The sequence below is a fragment of the Coregonus lavaretus genome (genome assembly GCF_964263955.1).
Source record: "Coregonus lavaretus genome assembly, chromosome: 36".
Lineage (NCBI taxonomy): Eukaryota > Metazoa > Chordata > Actinopteri > Salmoniformes > Salmonidae > Coregonus > Coregonus lavaretus.
Genome location: NC_140023.1, coordinates 20162369 through 20183353, shown reverse-complemented (window position 1 = coordinate 20183353; position 20985 = coordinate 20162369). Strand labels below are relative to the sequence as shown.

The window sequence follows — 20985 nt, the reverse complement described above, 5'->3', positions numbered from 1 at the left end:
GTGTTTCGAGTTCCCACTTCCTCAGGTGGTGAATAATATAGGCTATAGGCCAGGGGTCTTCAACAGACCGATCACTAGCTACCAGTAGCCCACCTAAGAGTAGCTCGCAAAACAATTCTGAAAGTGCATGTGTTTTTCACGTGTTCCACCGCAAACTGTCATAAACAAATCTCACAAGTATCAGAAACCTCAAGCTGCCGGCTACTATCCGATCAAATCCACATTGACATTATCGCACCCCTAGTTAAGCACAATTGGCTTAAAAAGTCAAACGCAACACAATATCTGGCAATTAATTTCTAGCAATATTTCCCTTGTATGTCTGTGTGGTGCACGAGTTTGTCTATCATTCACTTTGTGTAGCCTGTTAGCGATAATGATAAATGTGTTCAGGGTAGACAGACTTTCCCCAAAACCTTCTCAATTAAATGTTAACTGCAAAGTACCTGGCAGAATTATATCATGCTTATTTGTATCAGTTGGGTGGGCTTTTGTTTGCAAACTCTGTTGTGACATATGCAGCAGAAAAAACATCGCTAGACCAGCACATCGTTCTCTTGCAAAATTAAAGGGGTATTACACCAAAAACCTAAATGTGTTTGTCTTCTTTGCCCTCAAATTTAAGCATTGACATGGACTCAGAAATTTGATTTGAATTGTTTCTCTGTTAATCATTGTAATTTTATAGTGAAAAACAAAAACCAGGATAAATACAACCGAGGAAACTGTATTTTGGAAAATACAAAGAGTGCCTATTTGAAAGCTAGGAAAAAATTAATGAGTAGCTCGCGGCATGTTTCATAATTTAAAAGTAGCTCTGCCTCTAATGTAAAGTAACTGTCCATGAAATGTTTTTTTATTGTTGTATTTGTTGTTATCAAACAAAATAGTGACATTTATCACCATATGACTTAATGTTAGGTAGGCTAAACTTACCTGGAACACTAATACGCTTTGTTGTGTCTGAGAGAGGAGTTACATGACTAATGTTGCGTAAACAACAGCAACAACAACGTCGACAGTGTTAGGATTTTAATGAAACAATGTTTTTGTGTGTGTATTATACAGCTTAATGCCATACATTTTCCAAATATTATTTGTGTGAGTGCGTGTGTTTGTAAATGTTTTTGACATCACTGCTCACCGTTCAGCCATGGCTAATTAAGAGCCTCTTATGAGTGTGTTTTAGGAGCGGAAGCCGGACCCTGCAGCAGCTGCCTGCTCGCTGGCTCACGGAGGTCTTACAGGAGGTCAAGTCCAGCGACCCTTCCTCCAAACTGTGTGCCACGCGCCGCAGCGCAGGCATCCCATTCTACATCCAGGTGTGTGTTTATGTTGGGAAAGGACATTCTTGGCATGCCTCTAATGCACTCATGCCTCTAAAGCAGTCATCCTTCTCTTTCTCTCTGTCTATTAAATAGTATCACAAATTAGAGAGAGGGGAGGGAATCTTTAGGGAGAGAGCGGTGGTTGAGAGGGAGGAGGGAGAGAATGAGGTAGAGCGTGAGGAGGGAGGATGTGGACTGCGAGAGAGGAAGGGAGAGAGAATGAAGATGAGTAGGTACTGTGAGGTAGCAAGAGAAGAGGGCGATATTAGGAGAGGGGAAATAGAGGAGGCTGAGCTGTACACCTTGGCAGGCTTGTGCATTCCGTTCCTGCGGTGAAATCCGGAAAAGGCTGGCCGGTGTGCTGCTGGTCATGCTGGCCTCGGTCTGAACTGGGACAGACGTCACAGAAACCATCCCAGACCCCCCAGCCCCCAGGCCAAACACACAGCTGTCTCTCATCAGCACCCACAGCCAGCCAGCCCTGCACACCGGCCGGCCGGCGCACGCTGAAGACGTCACCACGCTGAAGACGTTTTGTACAAAGGCTTGTGTTACTTAATGACAGTGTAGTGGCAGTGGTCCAATCTCTCCATCTCCCTCTGTGTCTGTCCTTACTATTTTTCTGTATTCTATAAGGCTGTGTTTTATACAGGCAGCCCAATTCTGATCCTTTGCCCAGTTATGGGCAAAAGAGCTGATCTATTGGTCAAAATACCAATTAGTGGTACAAAAGATCAGAATTTGGCTGCCTGTGTAAACGCAGCCCAAGTGACTTATTTTCCTTGTCTCTTTTCCCGCTATTCAATTATCCCGTTCTTTCAGATTAGTGCTGCAGATAAAGGAAAGGACGCTTTTAAAGTCTAGACTATTGGCATGCAGGCTGATGCAGCATCTGTGTCCTGTCTGATCTCATTGTATCGGTCATGTCTCTTGTCCAGGCCCTGTTGTCATCCGAGCCCAAGTCGTCCAGCTGCAGCCTGCTGAAGATGACCATGAGAGAGCTGACCGCCCTGACCATGCCCTCTCCTGACAGAGGCACTGACCAGACCACTGTCCCTCAGGTACTGAACTCTACTACTGAACACAGTTTGTCACCTGAGGCAACAATTACTGGAGGGATCGCACGTTACAATAGGGGGGAAGTGGTTGGAAATGAATTTGGCTCTACCTGAGCTTGTCGAATTTGGAATCCTCCCTGGGTGACATCTTAACCCCTTTGAGCTTCTGAGCCTAGCACTGACTCCTTACAGTAACTATAGGCTAAGTGCCTGTACTGTAACCCAAGGGTTGTGGGTTCGATTCCCCCTGGGGCCACCCACGCAAGATATGTATGCACGAATGTCTAAGTCGCTTTGGATAAAAGCGTCTGCTAAATGTCATATTGCATTATTTATATTTATATATATATATATATATATATATATATATATATATATATATATATATATATATATACATAGTAGCAGTTACATGTTGCACAAAGCCCTGTATTCTTTCACTTAGGTTTAGCGTAGTCTTCCAGCCAGGCCTTTGGATGATTGCGCGTGCAGTATAGTGATGTCCCTGTTTTTGTCTCTAGGTTCATGCTCTCAACATCCTGAGGGCTCTGTACAGAGACACTCGTCTGGGGGAGAACATCGTTCCCTTTGTCTCTGAGGGAATGCAGGCTGCTGTCCTCGGCTTCACCTCCCCCGTCTGGGCTGTGAGTCCCCATCCCTCCCTCCCTCCCTCCCTCCCTCCCTCCCTCCCTCACACACTCCTTCTCTTCATCGTCCCTCCATCTTTCTCTCCACTCATCTGCATCTGTCCTGCAAGACGATAGACCTATGATAGTTATGCAGTCTCTCTCTTCCTCCCTCCATCACACACTCCTCTTCGTCATCCCTCTCTCTCTTTATTCATCTGACTGTCCTGCAAGATGATAGTCTTCTGCATGTAATCTCTCCTCCCCTCTCTCTACCTCAGGTGAGGAACTCCTCCACCCTACTCTTCAGCACTCTCATCACGAGGATCTTTGGAGTAAAGAAAGGGAAGGACGAGCACTCCAAAGAGAACAGGTCTGGATCCCTCCCGAGTCTCAATATTTGTCTCTGATTCCCATAGTAAAGCAGCAGGATCACACACCTGCTTGCTCACCCTCAGTCCTTCTCTATAGGGCCTTCGCTAACATATGTTAGTGCAAATCTCCCATTGGCATTTATGCACTGTTTATACACAAAATCCAAAGGGGGAGTGCGCAGAATGTGAGTTATGATTTGACCTTTTGATCTCTACCAGTATGATGTGCTCTGCCCTGTTGGTTCTCTTGTGTACCAGCAGGGGGCAGTGTGTCCACACCAGCCAAGCCTCCCTTTGGCCCCAGCCAAAAGTAATCAGTCCTACTCTACTCTCTCGTTCTCTCTTTGCTTGAAGAGTGTGGCAGAAACATAGTCTAATGCTGCAATTCCCTGCAAGACTCTCACACTGTCTTTAGAAAGGATAGACGCACTCTCAAACTCCCCATCTGCTTCCCTTCTTTTCTACCCATCCATACCCCCCCAATCTGCACTTTCACTCTCATACTTTTTCTAACTGTGATATCCAGGAATCTTGACTCTAGAAGGATTTTGACATTTTGTTTCAATCAAGTCTAGTGCATGTAGGCTGCATTGTACACCATCTACAAATACGAGTACATGCACGAACCGTGGCACACACTCACACAAACAGACATGCTCTTTCACTCACTCACTCACTCCCCCCAACCACACACATACCTCCCCCAGTTGACAGCAACGCTCTTGTTGTCTAGCTCCCCCCTCCTGCAACCCTGCCCTCTCTCCAATCATTGCGCCACTGGCCTTCACCTCTGACCTGTGTGTGTTACTGTGAGGGGGGTAGTCTTTGACAGGACCCCCTGCAGCACTGACTCCGTTCACCTTATACCCCTCGCCCTACTCGACTGTCATCTCTCCCATCAATCCACACTCACGCCAGATGTGACCTCTCTGTCCATACCCACAATGCAGTGCTTTGGCGGGGCGCTCGCTCGACTCTGTCCTGTGAAGGGTGAGATTAGCCACCAAGGACAGCGCTGGGGCGAGTGCCCGTCAAAGCATTGCATTGTGGATATGGACAGAGGTCACATCTTGAGTGAGTGGGGATTGATGGGAGAGATAACAGTAGGAGAGGGAGAGAGGGGTAGAGACTTGCTGAGGTTAAGAGGAAAGGATTTCATTGCTTGTTTACAGTGATAGTCTTACGATGACGGGTTAAAAGTGAATCCCATCTATGTAGATACTGTGTGCGATAGTGTTATTTTTAGGTCTTAGCTGAACTCATAATTTTATCCAGAGTGACTGGTAACCATGGGGGCAGAGGAGTTGATCTGAAGAGATTTTTCCTTCTCATGATGAAGTCCAATCAAGGTCCTTTTGGCCCGTCCAACCGCACAGTATGTTTTCCTTTAGTTTAATTTGCTTGTGTGGCAAGAAGCCTTCTGATCCCTCCGAGCCAGGCCAACTCAATTGTTTTGGGGATTTTTTTCCTTTCTTTTTCTTTGTGTGTTATTCTGTCTCATATTATTGCTGTGTGGACGGCGTGTGTGTGGGAGCGAGAAAGACATGTGTGTAGGAGAGCGAGAGAAAGGCTGGTGTGTGCTGTGTGTGTGTCTGTGTGCGTGTTTCCCCTGGTCTGTACTGCTCGTGTGTTCTACGTCTGGTACGTGTTATTACTGTGATTATTTGGCTGTGTGTTCTGGCTACAGTAAATGCGTTGTGACAGGCTGTCCACTCCAATGTCTGGCTGGGTGCTGGTCTGTTTGGTCAGACTTCTGTGCGCGTTTGGTGCCTGTGATGTGTGTGTGTGTTGGTTCGGCTCCCATGGCTCCAGTGGAGGTGAAGTGTATCGGACCTGTCGGGCCAGCTGACCACTGGTGTGTTGTGTGTGATAGCTGTGTCTGCGTGTTTGTGTGTGTGTTAGTTTTATTTGTACAGGGTTTGAATCTGAAAGTGATTGTTGTGTTTATAATATGGTTATTTCTTCGTTTTTTTGTTATCTGTTCTGCGTCTAGATTTTATTTGGATAACACTTTTGCTCTATAAACCCAAGCCAACAACAGCTACAGTATATGTATTCTCAGTCCTCACCCTCTGCCTCTCCCTCTTCTGTTATGTCATCATCATTGTTATTATGTGAGGCCTGCTGGCCCAGGCAGACGAGACGGGGCTTGTCCTCAGACACTTTCACCCCCCCCCCCCCCCCCCCCAACTGACCCTGACCTGGCTAATCTGCCCAGACATGACCTCTAACCTCTGACCCCATGAAAGGGTCGACTGGAGGAGTGAGACGTCCCACTGAGAGGGCCTCATAAGGGGGAGAGGGAGGCGAGGCCCGCCTGTCTACTTTTACAGTCCTCTGCCATCGCTAAGGCCCTCTTCTTCAAATACTTAGAAAGAATGCAAGTCAATCTTCTAGGTAGTCGGTTTTATCTACCTACGAGATAGCTGACTTCTTAGAAAAGCCTTAAGGGCTTACAGAAGGAAGGAGGGTCGTACCGTGGCAAGGGGTTAGTGTGCGTGTTCGTGCATTCACGCAGCTGTGTGTGCTTGTGTATGTGTCTAGAGGTCAAAGGTGATTTACGTGGCATAGGTCAGAGGCCTGTAATGGACAGGTTTGTAGGCATGCCCTCCGTGGCTGGGCCGTTTTATCTGTGTTCAAGATGTTTGGCCTGGCTGGAAGACTACGCTAACCCTAAGTGAAAGAATACAGGGTTTTGTGCGACACGTTAACTGCTACCACATTGGCCCATGTCAGTCATAATCGGGGGACTGTTTTCCGTGTCGCGCTGTGACGCTGCACGCCGCCGCCACATGCGGCCCCACCGACACACCAGACACAACAGACGCACCTCGTTACCATGACGGCGCCCCGGCTCTAACTCGGACCAGGCCTGGGACGGGATGGTTAGTGGTAGGGGAAAGGAAGTGGGGAGGGAGGGAGGGGTGGATGGATGTGTCCCTTTCGTGGGGGGAAAAAGTATTTGTCGCAGTCTTGGCTAAAGCATATGTGCGCTCCGCTCTTTACGTTGGTGGTTTATGCTGTTTGGCTTTGCAAGCTAACCTAGCCATTCCGTCCCCTTACGTTTCAGGGCACTTGATTTAGATGTTAGGAGTTTAAAAAAAGGTATTTATTGGCTTGGCGTGAATGGTGGCATTTAGCGTTTGGAGATTGCGCTGCCAAAGTTAAATGTTGTCAGTTTATGCATGGTATGCCGTTCGCACGCAAACACACGCAGGCACACACACACACACACACACACACACACTACCCCCCTCCAAACACGCACATAAAGTGACCAAGTCAGACTACTGTCCAGAGTACAGCATTTATTTCCAGAAACACTGCTTGCCTTGGGGATAAACAAACGATACAGGCTGAAGTGAAGTGTGTTTCCCTCTGGGTTGGTTGGTTGGTAGTTGGCATGAGCCTCCTGAGATGCCAACCCTGCTGGCCAGCTCCTAATGAGCTCCTAATGAGCTTTTTATGGGCCTGTAATGCTTTGATATGCAAGGAAGTGGTTTAGAAGCCAGACAGCACTGGAGAGGTTGTTTTCTTCCTCTACCCCCTCTCTCTCTGCACAGGGAACTTGTGTAATTATCAAATGGTTTGCAGAGCTGGTAGGGTGTATCCACTGCTGATGTTACACTACTGTTCAAATAAGAGAGTCGATTTATCTGCTACGTGGCTGAAGATGTTTTACTGTACACAGATACATAAATTGAAATAATCCTGTCCAACTTCTCACCTCATCCCTCTCCCTCTTTCCTTCTCCATAGGATGACGGGCCGGGAGTTCTTCACTCGTTTCCCGGCTCTGTATCCCTTCCTCCTGAGTCAGCTGGAGGCGGCTGCAGCGTCAGTGGACAGGTGAGAGTTAGGGTTCAAGCTACACAGAGAGGGACATTCATGTCTGATTCACACTATAGGGCCATGCCGAGACGACAGGCTGAGCTGTACTGGGCTGGCCTGGTTCCGCATCCACCACACAGTTACTCGAACCTGCTGGAAATAAAATAAAATATTCAAGCCAGCACAGTATGCAGTGAACTCCAAAAGTATTGGGACAAATCATTTTGTTGTTGTTTTGGTTCTGTACTCCAGCACTTTTTTAATGATACAATGACTATGAGGTTAAAGTGCAGACGGACAGCTTTCATTTGAGGGTATTGTCATCCATATCTGGTGAACTGTTTAGAAATTACAACGCTTTATGTACACCCATTTTAGGGGACCAAAAGTTAATTTATGTGTATTAAAGTAGTAAAAAGTTAAGTATTTGGTCCCATATTCATAGCATGCAATGGTTACACCAAGCTTGTGACTCTGCACGTGTTGGCTGCATTTGCTGTTTGTTTTGGTTGTGTTTCAGATTATTTTGTGCCTAATAGAAATGGATGGTAAATTATGTATTGTCTCATTTTGGCGTCACTTTTATTCTAAATAAGAATAAAATATGTTTCTAAACACTTCTATATTAATGTGGATGCTAACATGATTACGTATAATCCTGAATGAATCGTGAATAATGATGAGTGAGAAAGTTAGATGCACAAATATCATAAAAAACTGTTTTTTAGAAAATTTTGCACATTTATAAAAAAAAAATAACTGATATGACATTTACATATTCAGACCCTTTACTCCGTACTTTGTTGAAGCACCTTTGGCAGCGATTACAGCCTCGTCTTCTTGGGTATGATGCTACAAGCTTGGCACACCTGTATTTGGGGAGTTTCTCCCATTCTCGTTTGCATATCTTCTTAAGGTCTGTCAGGTTGGATGGGGAGCGTCGCTGCACAGCTATTTTCAGGTCTCTCCAGAGATGTGCAATCGGGTTCAAGTCCGGACCCTGGCTGGGCCACTCAAGGACATTCAGAGACTTCTCCCAAAGCCACTCCTGTGTTGTCTTGGATGTGTGCTTAGGTTCGTTGTCCTGTTGGAAGTTGAACCTTCGCCCCAGTCTGAGGCCCTGAGCGCTCTGGAGTAGGTTTTAATCAAGGATCTCTCTGTACTTTGCTCCGTTCATCTTTCCCTCAATCCTGACTAGTCTCCCAGTCCCTGCCGCTGAAAAACATCCCCACAGCATGATGCTGCCACCACCATGCTTCACCGTAGGGATGGTGCCAGGTTTCCTCCAGACGTGATGCTTGACATTCATAGTTCAATCTTAGTTTCATCAGACCAGAGAATCTTGTTTCTCATGGTCTGAGAGTCCTTTAGGTGCCTTTTGGCAAACTCTAAGCGGGCTGTCATGTGCCTTTTACTGAGGAGTGGCTTCCGTCTTGCCACTCTACCATAAAGGCCTGATTGGTGGAGTGCTGCAGAGATGGTTGTCCTTCTGGAAGGTTCTCCCATCTCCACAGAGGAACTGGAGCGCTTTCAGAGTGACCATCGGCTTCTTGGTCACCTCCCTGACCAAGGCCCTTCTCCCCCGAATTTACCACAGTTGGACTCCAATCAAGTTGTAGAAACATCTCAAGGATGATCAATGGAAACCGGATGCAGCTGAGTTTAATTTCGAGTCTCATAGCAAAGGGTCTGAATACTTATGTAAATAAGGTATTTCTGTTCTTTATTTTTAATAAATTTGCAAAAATGTCTAAAAACCTGTTTTCACCTTGTCATTATGGGGTATTGTGTGTAGATTGATAAGGGGGGAAAAATAATTTAACCAATTTTAGAATAAGGCTGTAACGTAACAAAAGGGAACAAGTCAAGGGGTCTGAATACTTTCCGAATGCACTGTACCTTGTTGTAACGATGTGCAAATAGTACAAAAGGGAAAATAAATCTACATAAATATGGGTTGTATTTACAGTGGTGTTTGTTCTTCACTGGTTGCCCTTTTCTTGTGGCAACAGGTCTCTCTCTTTCTCTCTCAGCCTCCAGCAGAGCGTCATATGTTAACAATTCCTCGGCTCTCACGTGCTACATGACATCACTTATGGCTGTGCCTGACTGAAATCGGATGCTAAACACATTACGCGGGGCCATAATTAGCGGACTATAACATTTCCCAATGCATGGCCATCCCAGAGGAGCCAGGGGTGGGTGGGTGGGCGTGGTGGTTGAATGGAATAATGAAAAGCACAAGGCCCAGCTGGCAGAGGGGGGTGGAAAGGGGTCTGGTTTGGGGCCTTCTATGGCCTCTCTCTCTTTCATCTACTTTCTCTCTCTCTCTCTCACTCTCACACTCTCTCACACTCACTCACTCAGATTGACACTGCCAACCATGAAACAGTTACCACTGGCTCACAGGGACTGTTTTTATTCTGAGTCAGGGAGAGAGTGGGGGGTGTAGAGTTAGAATGAGAGAGAGTTGTAGGATTACAATGGAAGAGATGGATGTAGGGGCTAGTGAGAGAAGTGGATTGATAAAGGGTTTGAGTGAAAAATAGGTCTGAAAAGATTGAGTGAAGCAGATCCAGTATGATGGACTAGACTGATGGGATGGGAGGGGGGTATAGTTATATTCAATAACTATTACTTTACTGTGTGCTGTACAGTATCTCCCCTGTATGTATCCATCTTCTCTGTATGCTCTCCATATTCCTAAATCCAGAGAGCATCTGGCCTGTAATATTTCCCGGGCAGGTCTGCTCTGTCTCTGTTCCAGTATGGGGAATAAACTACAATAGATGTGTATAAAGGTTGTCTAAACACAATAGCATGCCTGAATAATGTGCCAGTCACTCCAGATGGGTCAATGATAAGTAAATCATTACAATGCTGCTCACTGACTCCTACTTTCTGCCCCCTTTTTTCTAGGGGATCTTTTCCTAGGTCTTTTAATCTACTCTTGCTCTCTTTTTTAATGAACCCCCCCCTGTCCATTTTCTTGTTTGTCTGCACCAAACTTGTCTTTCTTGTCAGTCTGCAGAGTTTTCAATTCAATGCAAATGATTTGCATGAAGGTGAAATCAAATGTTGTCTAATCTCGGCAAGCTAAAACCAAATCTCGCATCTGGATACTGGATTTGGTTCTGGGACAGGAAGGCGTTACTTTGGGACTAATGCGAGTCGCGAGAAAAAAACGACAACAACAATTCTAAAGTTACCAGCTGTGGGGGCACCTCCGTGAAATCTTGATTCGTCAAAACCAGCGCACCGGAATGAACTTTGTGATGATCACAGCCCGATATACTTTTTTGTTTTCGTCTGTCACAGAAAACTAAATGTTGTTAAATCAGTGTACCACAAGTATTACAGATGATAGATAATAACTGAAACTCTGTGTGTCTGTTCCAGTGACAGTGGTCAGGTGATTCTGCACCCCAGCCTGTTCCTGTTGCTGCTGGTGTTGGGGCGTCTCTTCCCCTCCCCCATGGATGGGTCTTCTTCCCCCCTGGGCCTTGCCCCCTTCATGCCTTTCATCATCAGGTGAGGACACACACACACACACACACACACACACACACAACTGATGCTCTAACTTCCAGGCTCTCTACGATTACACTTTATAACTCACATGAGGCACTGTAATTCACTGTCGTCATACCGTTGTGATTAGCTACAATCGTACTCTTTGGAACACATATGGGCCACTGTGTTCCATTGATACTGTACACAGTAAGGTAGGTCACCCAGTGTGTTTTGGCCTATGTGAGTAGTTAGATAGTACCACACCTGCTCAATGTCTTATCTACATCTAACCAAACATAGCTGTACACCAAGCTTAACAGTGCCAAGAGTATACCTAATTTCTGGTCAATAAAGGACCGTATTTAGCCGGGTGTGGAGGCTGCATGCGTGCGAGTGTGTGTGTGTGCGTGCGTGCCAAGGGATGCATGTGTGTGAGTACTCGCGCTCTCCACGTCTCACGGCGTTCCCAGATTCCCACTCCCTTATTGCTGCTCCTCTGGCTGCGTCGGGAGGGTCCGGGCAGACTCATGGGAAACTGCGGATAGGCTCGCACATTCTTCTCATTTCTTGGAGCTGGAAGAAAAGACTGAAAAATATTATTGGAACATGTTCCCCCGCACCACCTGCAAACCTCCCAGGAGCCGAAGGCCACGCCCATTCTCTCTCTCCACCCCCCTGGCTCGTACCATCAGCCACTGAGAACGGGTGAGGGGTCTCTCTATCAACGTTGGTTCTACCACTATAGGGAAAATAGACATTGTGAGCTGTGAGCAGTGGAGAGACCGAGAGATATCAGCTAACCAGAGAGGTGGAGGGAGTAGAAGTACAGAATTTACTTTCTCTGTATGATGAACAGTTGTATTGATTTTTCACACAAACAACACAAAAAACGGCAGCAAACAGAACAGACATAAACACAGTCAACACCACGTAACGTCACATAAACAGCTCCGTGACAAATTACAGTGGGGGGTGGTTAGAGAGGTCTAGGTTCACCCTAACATTAACATTTTACATTTGAGTCATTTAGCAGACACTCTTATACAGAGGGACTTAGGTAGTGCATTCATCTTAAGGTAGCTAGGTGAAACAACCACATATCACAGTCGTAGTAAGTATATTTTTCCGCCAATAAAGAAGTTATCAGCAAAGTCTGCTAGTAGGAAAAGATAAGTGCAAGTAACATTTTTTATGGGGAGGAATAAGACAGATGTCTTATTTAAGATAATCTTTGAAGAGGTACTCCCTTAGACCAGTGTACCCCCAACAGTACTCATTCTTATTCAACGGATCAACTAATCCTTAAGCCCTAAATTAATTGAATGAGGTATGTTTGTCCCAGGCTACAACAAAAATGTGTGCTGTTGGGGGTACTGGAGGACTGGAGCTGGGAAACACTGCCTTAGACCATAAGTAGGCAGGGAGGATGAGGAGGAGGAGAGGAAGGCTGTATGTGCTCGGTGCCTGGGACAGCGGGAAGAGAGGGAGGACAGGGCCTTGAGGTTGGAATGCTCTGTGAGTGGCCAGATAACAACATTCAGCAGAGGAACTGATACACATAGACACACACACACAGTCCACACTCCTCAGCAGTTGCACTGTAATAACGACTGAATGAGGAAAAGATGGCTAAAGACCTAATAATACCCCCTAAGATGTTATGCAACCGGACCCTGGCCAAGCTGCTTTACTCTGTGAGTAGGATCTGACTTTGTTGTGTTCTAGTATGTTTTATGGTGTATTTCCTGAATTGTTTAAACACACGTTTTTGTTAGTCCCCTATATAATTAATACTTTGTGCTGTCACCTCTCTGACCCAACTCCCTATGCTGCTTAATGGATAGAGGATTGCTTGTCTGGTCTGGTACAGTGGGGGTTAACTGCTCCAGGGCCAGAGTGCTGGCTGGCTGGTTCTTGTCCATGGAGGTATGCAGTGCACATCCACCCAAATGAAGCCCATATGTTGGGGATGTTAAATATAGCAGGGCCCTGGCTGCTCAGGCCTTGTCTCTTTCTCGCTCTCTCCCCTTCTCCTGTGTGGATGTGTCTGGGAGGGTGATAACTATCTGCCCCCTCCTCCCTTACCTCCAGGACTTCTCCCCACTCTTATCCCAGCCGTCTTAATCCACCTTTCCATCCCTATCTCCCGCATCCGTCTCATCACCAGCTCACTTTTGATTTGCCTCTCTCTGACAGATCTCTCCATCTCTTGCGTTCCTCTATCGGCTCAGCCTTGCCCTCGTCAGTAAGGGTGACGGGGTCACAATATTCCCCCGTCCCTCCCTCCGTGACTCCCTCCATCTGTGAAAGATAAACAGACAATTTTCGCAATCTCTCTTTCTCTGTCTCCTTCTCTTTGTGCCCCTGGCAGACTGGCACTGCTTCTGACTAACCCGATACCGTTTATCGTTTTTCCACTATCCAGACCAAGCGTCTCTGTGCAGGTCTTCCTCCGTTCCTACCTCTCTCTCTCTTACTCGCTCTGGTCCCGTCTCCTCTACCTATCTCATTTCACTGTAACAGTCAGTATCCATTCCTCCCGAACGGGCTCCATTACGGCTCAGAGTGGAGCTAGTTTAGTGTTAACACAGAACAGAGACAGTCGCTAGGGAGGAAACTGGACTGCCAGGACACAAATGAGCCCCAGATGTCCCCACTGGCCCTCCCCTCGTCTGGCTGGCGTTTAACACAGGTCCCTCTCCCTCCCCGTCCCCAGTCTGTGTCCTGACCCCCTGGAGACAGCTTTGGACGGCCCTGATTCTAAAATTACACCCCTCCAAACGGTCATTTCCTCTACAAAGAGTTTTAATGGGACAAATTAGCGCTGATAGTTAACATATGGGGCCCAAATGGGGCTGGGCGGTTGATGGGGCAGTGGGCAGGCAGAGAGGTTGTTCATTAGGGACAGTTCAGAGCAGTTCAGAGCAGAGGAATGATAACTGTTGTATCTGTTTGACACAGGGCCTCTTGTGTGTCGGTCTGCGAGTTATGACACAGCAGGTGGAGGACCATTTGTTGACAGTGTGTGTGTCAGGGAGAAGGGGGATGTGTGTGTGTATTCTCGTGTATCGGTAAAAAAGGGGGGAGGGGCAGTTGTGGGGGTTGGAAACATATCTTCCAGCCCTCCAGGCCAAGCTAATTCTCAGAGCAGCGGAACATCTTCATTTTGACATTCCGTTCCATAAGCCGCGTGATGGATGGACGCTCCTCTGCTCCTGTTGTGCCGGAGTTTCCAGAGCAGAGCGGCATGGCGAAAGGCTGTTTGTTTGGCTTGAGCCGCTCGTAAAGCACTCGGCTCCGCTACGGCCCTGTAAACACACACACAATGTGACACAGCAGGCCTTGGCAGCGAACAGCCAACGTCGCAGCAACTCCCCGTCACCTTACCCTTAAATTCCCTTACCCCTAACTCTCCTACCTCGTAACTCTCTTGCCTTTCCTACCCCTCACCTCTTCACCCCCCCCCCCCCCCACAGTGTTGGCTGGGGAAATAGATGCTGAAAAAGCCCCAGTGAGACTTTTCTCACTATTCAGACAATGCAAGGAGAGGCCATGTCTGTGTGTCTGTTTGCCTGTCTGTCTTAATGTAAATTAATGTAAGTCTGTCAATCGGTCCTCAAAGTCAGCCAAAAGGCCCTCATTCCCACCTCCCTCACACGTCTCACCCATGTCCAACCCACGCTGCCTCCATGCCAGTTTTGACATTGGAGAGGGACGGACAGACAGTCACTTGTAAACAAGGCTAATTTTAGCAGGTGTTATGGGTGACTGAACAGTGAACACATTCCCCGACACCTCCATGTACGGTACAGTAGAGGACTGTGTTTGTGTGAGTGTAGGCGAAAGAGGCTCATCCTGCTTCCCTGAGAGCTAGATAACTATTTGATAGGTCGGATGTTTATAAAGCCTCAGACATCAGTCCACTCATTTGTTTGGAGTTATTCTCATACAGTATACTGTTCACCCAAACACAGGGGTGTGTGTGTGGGCACTTAGTAGGGCTTTTATAGAATCCGTCTTCTCTAACCTGCCCTGTCTGTCTGTGTTCCAGGTGTGGTCGTTCTGCGGTCTACCGGACCCGTGAGATGGCTGCCCGGGCCCTGGTCCCGTTTGTCATGGTAACCCAGGTCCCCTCCACCATCCAGACTCTACTAGAGGACCTGCCTCTGGAACCTGGACCTAGAACCCAGCAGAACCACATCCACGGAACCCTGCTCCAGGTCTAGAACCAATTCCATTCTCTACTGTCAACAGACTGAAAAAGATGCACGCACGCACACAACACACACACATAGCTCTCAACACATCCTGTCAACCCCATTATCACACTATGACAGCCCAGGGTAAATACATATTTAGTACTATCAACACATTCTGACAACACAACCAAACACTCACACAGTAATATCAACACACACTGATGAGTCATTGGCGCTGGGCTTACTCCTAATGGGACTTGGGGGACAGAGTGGCCCAAATCAGGGGCGGTGCAGAGTAAGGAGGAGGAATGAACATCTTTGTTTAGTATTTTCTTTCAGTGATCTGACAGTTATGATTTGATAGTGGTTTCTTGTCTTCAATACTGGCTAGGTTTCATGGAGGTCTGTGGGATAGAGGGAGTGGAATGGGGAGAGCGCGATGGAAACGGTTAGAGGGGGTGAGCGGGAAATGGAATACAGTGAGTAGGAGAGAGGGAGCGTAAGAGGGAGGGAGAGAGGGAACCAGAAAGAGAGAGATGGAAAGTGAGGGATGGCAGGGGAAGTGCACTCCCAGAGGCTTATGTGAGGGTTCGGAGGAGCAGGGTTTGTTTTCTTTCCTGTCATGGTGGCCATATGTGGAGCTTTCACAGATGTCTTTCTCTCGCTCTGGGAGAGGAGGATGACAGGGGAGCCCTGTCTCTGTGGCTAGGGAGGAGAGAGAGGGGAGATGTGTGGTGTGTATGTAGCACATCTATCTAGTTGCATGCGTGCCTGCTCTTGCCTCTTTGCAGCAGGGCACTTCACTTTAGACGATGCACCACAGATATAGACTGGGCAGGAACGCAGCGTGTCAGGTCCCGCTTGGTAGATCTGAATACGGAGGGGTGTCTTTCCCCTGATGGGTCACAGATAAACTGGAGTGTTTGGAGATGCTGGGTGGTGTTTGGGGCAGGAGAGGAGGGCTGTAGTGGTGTGAGCTGGGGTTGGATGCAGGCATAAACACTGTAGAGGAGGTAGACTGAGATAGACCGAGCGTACGTGTGGACTGGAGCATCACCCAGGGCACACTAGATAGAGGAGATAGTGTGTGTGCACAAAATACTGAGGGCCTGTTTATGCTGAAATGATGAGGACAGTGTGTTCAGCTGCAGGGGATGGCTAATGTGTGTTAATGTGTTCTGGCCACTGTCAGGGAGTCAGTTGGTGTGTGTGTAACAGATAGCAGATGTGGCAGTCTCTTCCCTATTGGAAAAACCTTCCTAGCTTTCAGTTGCCGATTAACATAGCTTCTGTTGCTATCCAGAATGCCCCTTTTCACCTCCATTAACAGGGCACACAGTGCACAAGCACACAGCATACCTGCCGAGACCCATCTACACGCACTGCTAGTACACTGACACACTCTTGCCTGCTCTCTCTCCCACACCCCTAGCCGTGTGACCTGCAGTGTCCTCAGGAGACCACCCCCAGAGCATCATGCATCAGCAGACAGGTTAGAGTTATTTGAGAGATAGGTCTTTGATTAAAGCACCACCAAACACCGTGTTAGCCAGCACCGCTCCGGTCTACCCAATAAGTTCTGTTGACACAACCTCCCGGGCTCCCCTGGACCTGCCTAACGAGGGAACAGACGGACCAGCACTAACAGAACACGACGTCCGCCTCTGCACGCTTCAGCGACGCCACATAGGCCTGTCTACCCAGTATGCACGGCGTGGTCAGTAGTGTTTTGAGGTTGTGCGGTGGGGAATTAATCCTTTGTGTATTTCCACAATACAAATCCGGAGTTGTACTGTATACTCTCTCATGGACATTTTTTTTTTTTGTAGCCTCCGCTATTCTGTAGGAGACGGAAGTCTAACCGTACTGCTGTTTCTGAGGTTGTAGCCAATCTAGCCTGTTCCCAGACCTGTTTGTGCTGTCTTACCAAGTCATATAGTTGACAAGGGAGTTGGTTAGTTGGCAAGACAGCACAAACAGATAGGGGACTAGGCTATAGCTAGAAAGGGTCTGTAGAGAGTTGTACTAGTACAGCACAAACATATCTGGGACCAGGCTATAGCTAGAAAGGGTCTGTAGAGAGTTGTACTAGTACAGCACAAACAGATCTGGGACCAGGCTATAGCTAGAAAGGGTCTGTAGAGACTAGTACTAGTACAGCACAAACCGATCTGGGACCAGGCTATAGCTAGAAAGGGTCTGTAGAGTTGTACTAGTACAGCACAAACAGATCTGGGACCAGGCTATAGCTAGAAAGGGTCTGTAGAGACTAGTACTAGTACAGCACAAACAGATCTGGGACCAGGCTATAGCTAGAAAGGGTCTGTAGAGACTAGTACTAGTACAGCACAAACCGATCTGGGACCAGGCTATAGCTAGAAAGGGTCTGTAGAGTTGTACTAGTACAGCACAAACAGATCTGGGACCAGGCTATAGCTAGAAAGGGTCTGTAGAGACTAGTACTAGTACAGCACAAACAGATCTGGGACCAGGCTATAGCTAGAAAGGGTCTGTAGAGACTAGTACTAGTACAGCACAAACAGATCTGGGACCAGGCTATAGCTAGAAAGGGTCTGTAGAGACTAGTACTAGTACAGCACAAACAGATCTGGGACCAGGCTATAGCTAGAAAGGGTCTGTAGAGTTGTACTAGTACAGCACAAACAGATCTGGGACCAGGCTATAGCTAGAAAGGGTCTGTAGAGACTAGTACTAGTACAGCACAAACAGATCTGGGACCAGGCTATAGCTAGAAAGGGTCTGTAGAGACTAGTACTAGTACAGCACAAACAGATCTGGGACCAGGCTATAGCTAGAAAGGGTCTGTAGAGACTAGTACTAGTACAGCACAAACAGATCTGGGACCAGGCTATAGCTAGAAAGGGTCTGTAGAGACTAGTACTAGTACAGCACAAACAGATCTGGGACCAGGCTATAGCTAGAAAGGGTCTGTAGAGAGTTGTACTAGTGCAGCACAAACAGATCTGGGACCAGGCTATAGCTAGAAAGGGTCTGTAGAGACTAGTACTAGTACAGCACAAACAGATCTGGGACCAGGCTTTACTGTTGCTGGACAGGGTCTGTAGTGTGGGTAGTGAGTAGTACTTGTATGTAGGCTTGGGCGGTATACTGTATATACTGGGGTGTTTGAAAATAGTCACTGGATGGTTTTTCAATACCTTTGAAACTATTTCTTTGAAGTTTGTTAATACATTTGAAAATGTGTAGCTACTTTTGAAGTAAATACCTGCAGTTAACTTGTGCAATATGATAGGAGATAAAGAAGATTGCGTTCTTCATTTCAGCTGTCAAATTGTTTCATTAAGGAGCTTACCGGTAGTACCCAGTCACGTGGTGTTTGTTTACAAGTACACAACCACGAGAGACCGGAGCCTTGTGATGCACTCACTGTTGTGCTGCATGCGCCAGGTGATCTAATTACAGTATGGTATTCACAACTGTTTGCCAGCTAGATATCTTATAACTATTACGTTAACTGTCTAAAATGTGCTAAATGCTCTGCAGTTGTACATTTGGTTTGCTAATTTAGTAGCTAGTTAGCTATCTAGCTAAGTGGTAAGCTTCTTCCAAAATTAAGCTTCCCTTGCCGGTAACAGCAGAAAATCCATTCCTGGATCAAGAGCCTTGCTGTCTGATATTTGCTTTGTGTGTGCAGCCAACTGTTTAATTGCATTTTTGAGTTACTTGTATAACTTTATGAGCTGGGATGTCTGTCCTGAACATAGTTTAGGTCAATGACTATAAAATGTTCGCAATGCGCACGTTAGCATATAGTTAGCATTCTCTATGGGATTGTACATGTACTTGTTAGCATTGCTAACCTTCGTATTCAAAGATTCAGTGGGGTTTGAAAATAGCTCCCCTTGTGTTCAGTGCCGGTATTACCGAATATCCCGGTATGGCACAAGGTACACTATATATACAAAAGTATGTGGACACCACATTAAATTAGTTGATTCGGCTATTTCAGCCACCCTCGTTGTTGACAGGTGTATAAAATCGAGCACACAGACATGCAATCTACATAGACAAACATTGGCAGTAGAATGGCCTTACTGATTTTCAACGTGGCACCTTCATAGGATGCCACTTTTCCAACAAGTCAGTTTGTCAAATTTCTGCCTTGCTAGAGCTGCCCCGGTCAACTGTAAGTGCTGTTATGGTGAAGTGGAAACGTCTAGGAGCAACAACTGCTCAGCCGTGAAGTGGTAGGCCACACAAGCTCTCAAAACAGGACTGCCGAGTGCTGAAGCGCGTAGCTCATAAAAAATAGTCTGTCCTCACTACAGAGTTCCAAACTGCCTCTGGAAGCAACGTCAGCACAAGAACTGTTAGTCGGGAGCTTCATGAAATGGGTTTCCATGGCCGAGCAGCCGCACACAAGCCATGCGCAATGCCAAGCGTCGGCTGGAGTGGTGTAAAGCTCGCTGCCATTGGACTCTGGAGCAGAGGAAACTATGAATCACGCTTCACCATCTGGCAGTCCGACGGACGAATCTGAGTTTGGCGGATGCCAGGAGAACACTACCTGCCCCAATGCATAGTGCCAACTGTAAAGTTTGGTGGAGGAGTAATAAGGAGTAATAATGGTCTGGGGCTGTTTTTCATGGTTTGGGCTAGGCCCATTAGTTCCATTGAAGGGAACTCTTAACGCTACAGCAATTGGCAACAGTCTGGGGAAGGCCCATTCCTGTTTCAGCATGACAATGCCCCCGTGCACAAAGCGAGGTCCATACAGAAATGGTTAGTCGAGATCGGTGTGGAAAAACTTGACTGGCCTGTACAGAGCCCTGACCTGAACCCCATCGAACACCTTTGGGGTGAATTGGAACACTGACTGCGGGCCTAATCGCCCAACATCAGTGCCTGACCTCACTAATGCTCTTGTGGCTGAATGGAAGCAAGTCCCCGCAGCAATGTTCCAACATCTACAGTCGTGGTCAAAAGTTTTTAGAATGAGAAATATTGGTATTCACAAAGTTTGCTGCTTCAGTGTTATGAGATATTTTTGTCAGATGTTACTATGGTATACTGAAGTATAATTACAAGCATTCCATAAGTATCAAAGGCTTTTATTGACGATTACATTAAGTTTATGCAAAGAGTCAATATTTGCAGTGTTGACCCTTCTTTTTCAAGACCTCTGCAATCCGCCCTGGCATGCTGTCAATTAACTTCTGGGCCACATCCTGACTGATGGCAGCCCATTCTTGCATAATCAATTCTTGGAGTTTGTCAGAATTTGTGGGTTTTTGTTTGTCCACCCGCCTCTTGAGGATCGACCACAAGTTCTCAAAGGGATTAAGGTCTGGGGAGTTTCCTGGCCATAGACCCAAAATGTCAATGTTTTGTTCCCCGAGCCACTTAGTTATCACTTTTGCCTCATGGCAAGGTGCTCAATCATGCTGGAAAAGGCATTGGTCGTCACCAAACTGTTCTTGGATGGTTGGGAGAAGTTGCTCTCGGAGGATGTGTTGGTACCATTCTTTATTCATGGCTGTGTTCTTAGGCAAAATTGTGAGTGAGCCCACTCCCTTGGCTGAGAAGCAACCCCACACATGAATGGTCTCAGGATGCTTTACTGTTGGCATGACACAGGACTGATGGTAGCGCTCACCTTGTCTTCTCCGGACAAGGTGTTTTCCGGATGCCCCAAACAATCAGAAAGGGGATTCATCAGAGAAAATGACTTTACCCCAGTCCTCAGCAGTCCAATCCCTGTACCTTTTGCAGAATATCAGTCTGTCCCTGATGTTTTTCCTGGAGAGAAGTGGCTTCTTTGCTGCCCTTGACACCAGGCCATCCTCCAAAAGTCTTCGCCTCACTGTGCGTGCAGATGCACTCACACCTGCCTGCTGCCATTCCTGAGCAAGCTCTGCACTGGTGGTGCCCCGATCCCGCAGCTGAATCAACTTTAGGAGACGGTCCTGGCGCTTGCTGGACTTTCTTGGGCGCCCTGACGCCTTCTTCACAACAATTTAACCTCTCTCCTTGAAGTTCTTGATGATCAGATAAATGGTTGATTTAGGTGCAATC

At 47.0% G+C, this 20985-nt stretch overlaps 1 protein-coding gene across 1 annotated transcript in view; it reads left to right on the top strand.

The window, feature by feature from the left end:
- The window catches only part of thada (THADA armadillo repeat containing), a 109373-nt gene that overhangs the window by 38169 nt on the left and 50219 nt on the right, over nt 1-20985 (top strand). The window contains exons 23-29 of the mRNA XM_084153487.1: nt 1190-1322; nt 2267-2389; nt 2908-3030; nt 3294-3385; nt 7145-7234; nt 10616-10747; nt 14781-14949. Of these exons, the coding sequence (XP_084009613.1) occupies nt 1190-1322; nt 2267-2389; nt 2908-3030; nt 3294-3385; nt 7145-7234; nt 10616-10747; nt 14781-14949 (862 nt within the window). The remainder of the gene's footprint in view (nt 1-1189; nt 1323-2266; nt 2390-2907; nt 3031-3293; nt 3386-7144; nt 7235-10615; nt 10748-14780; nt 14950-20985) is intronic.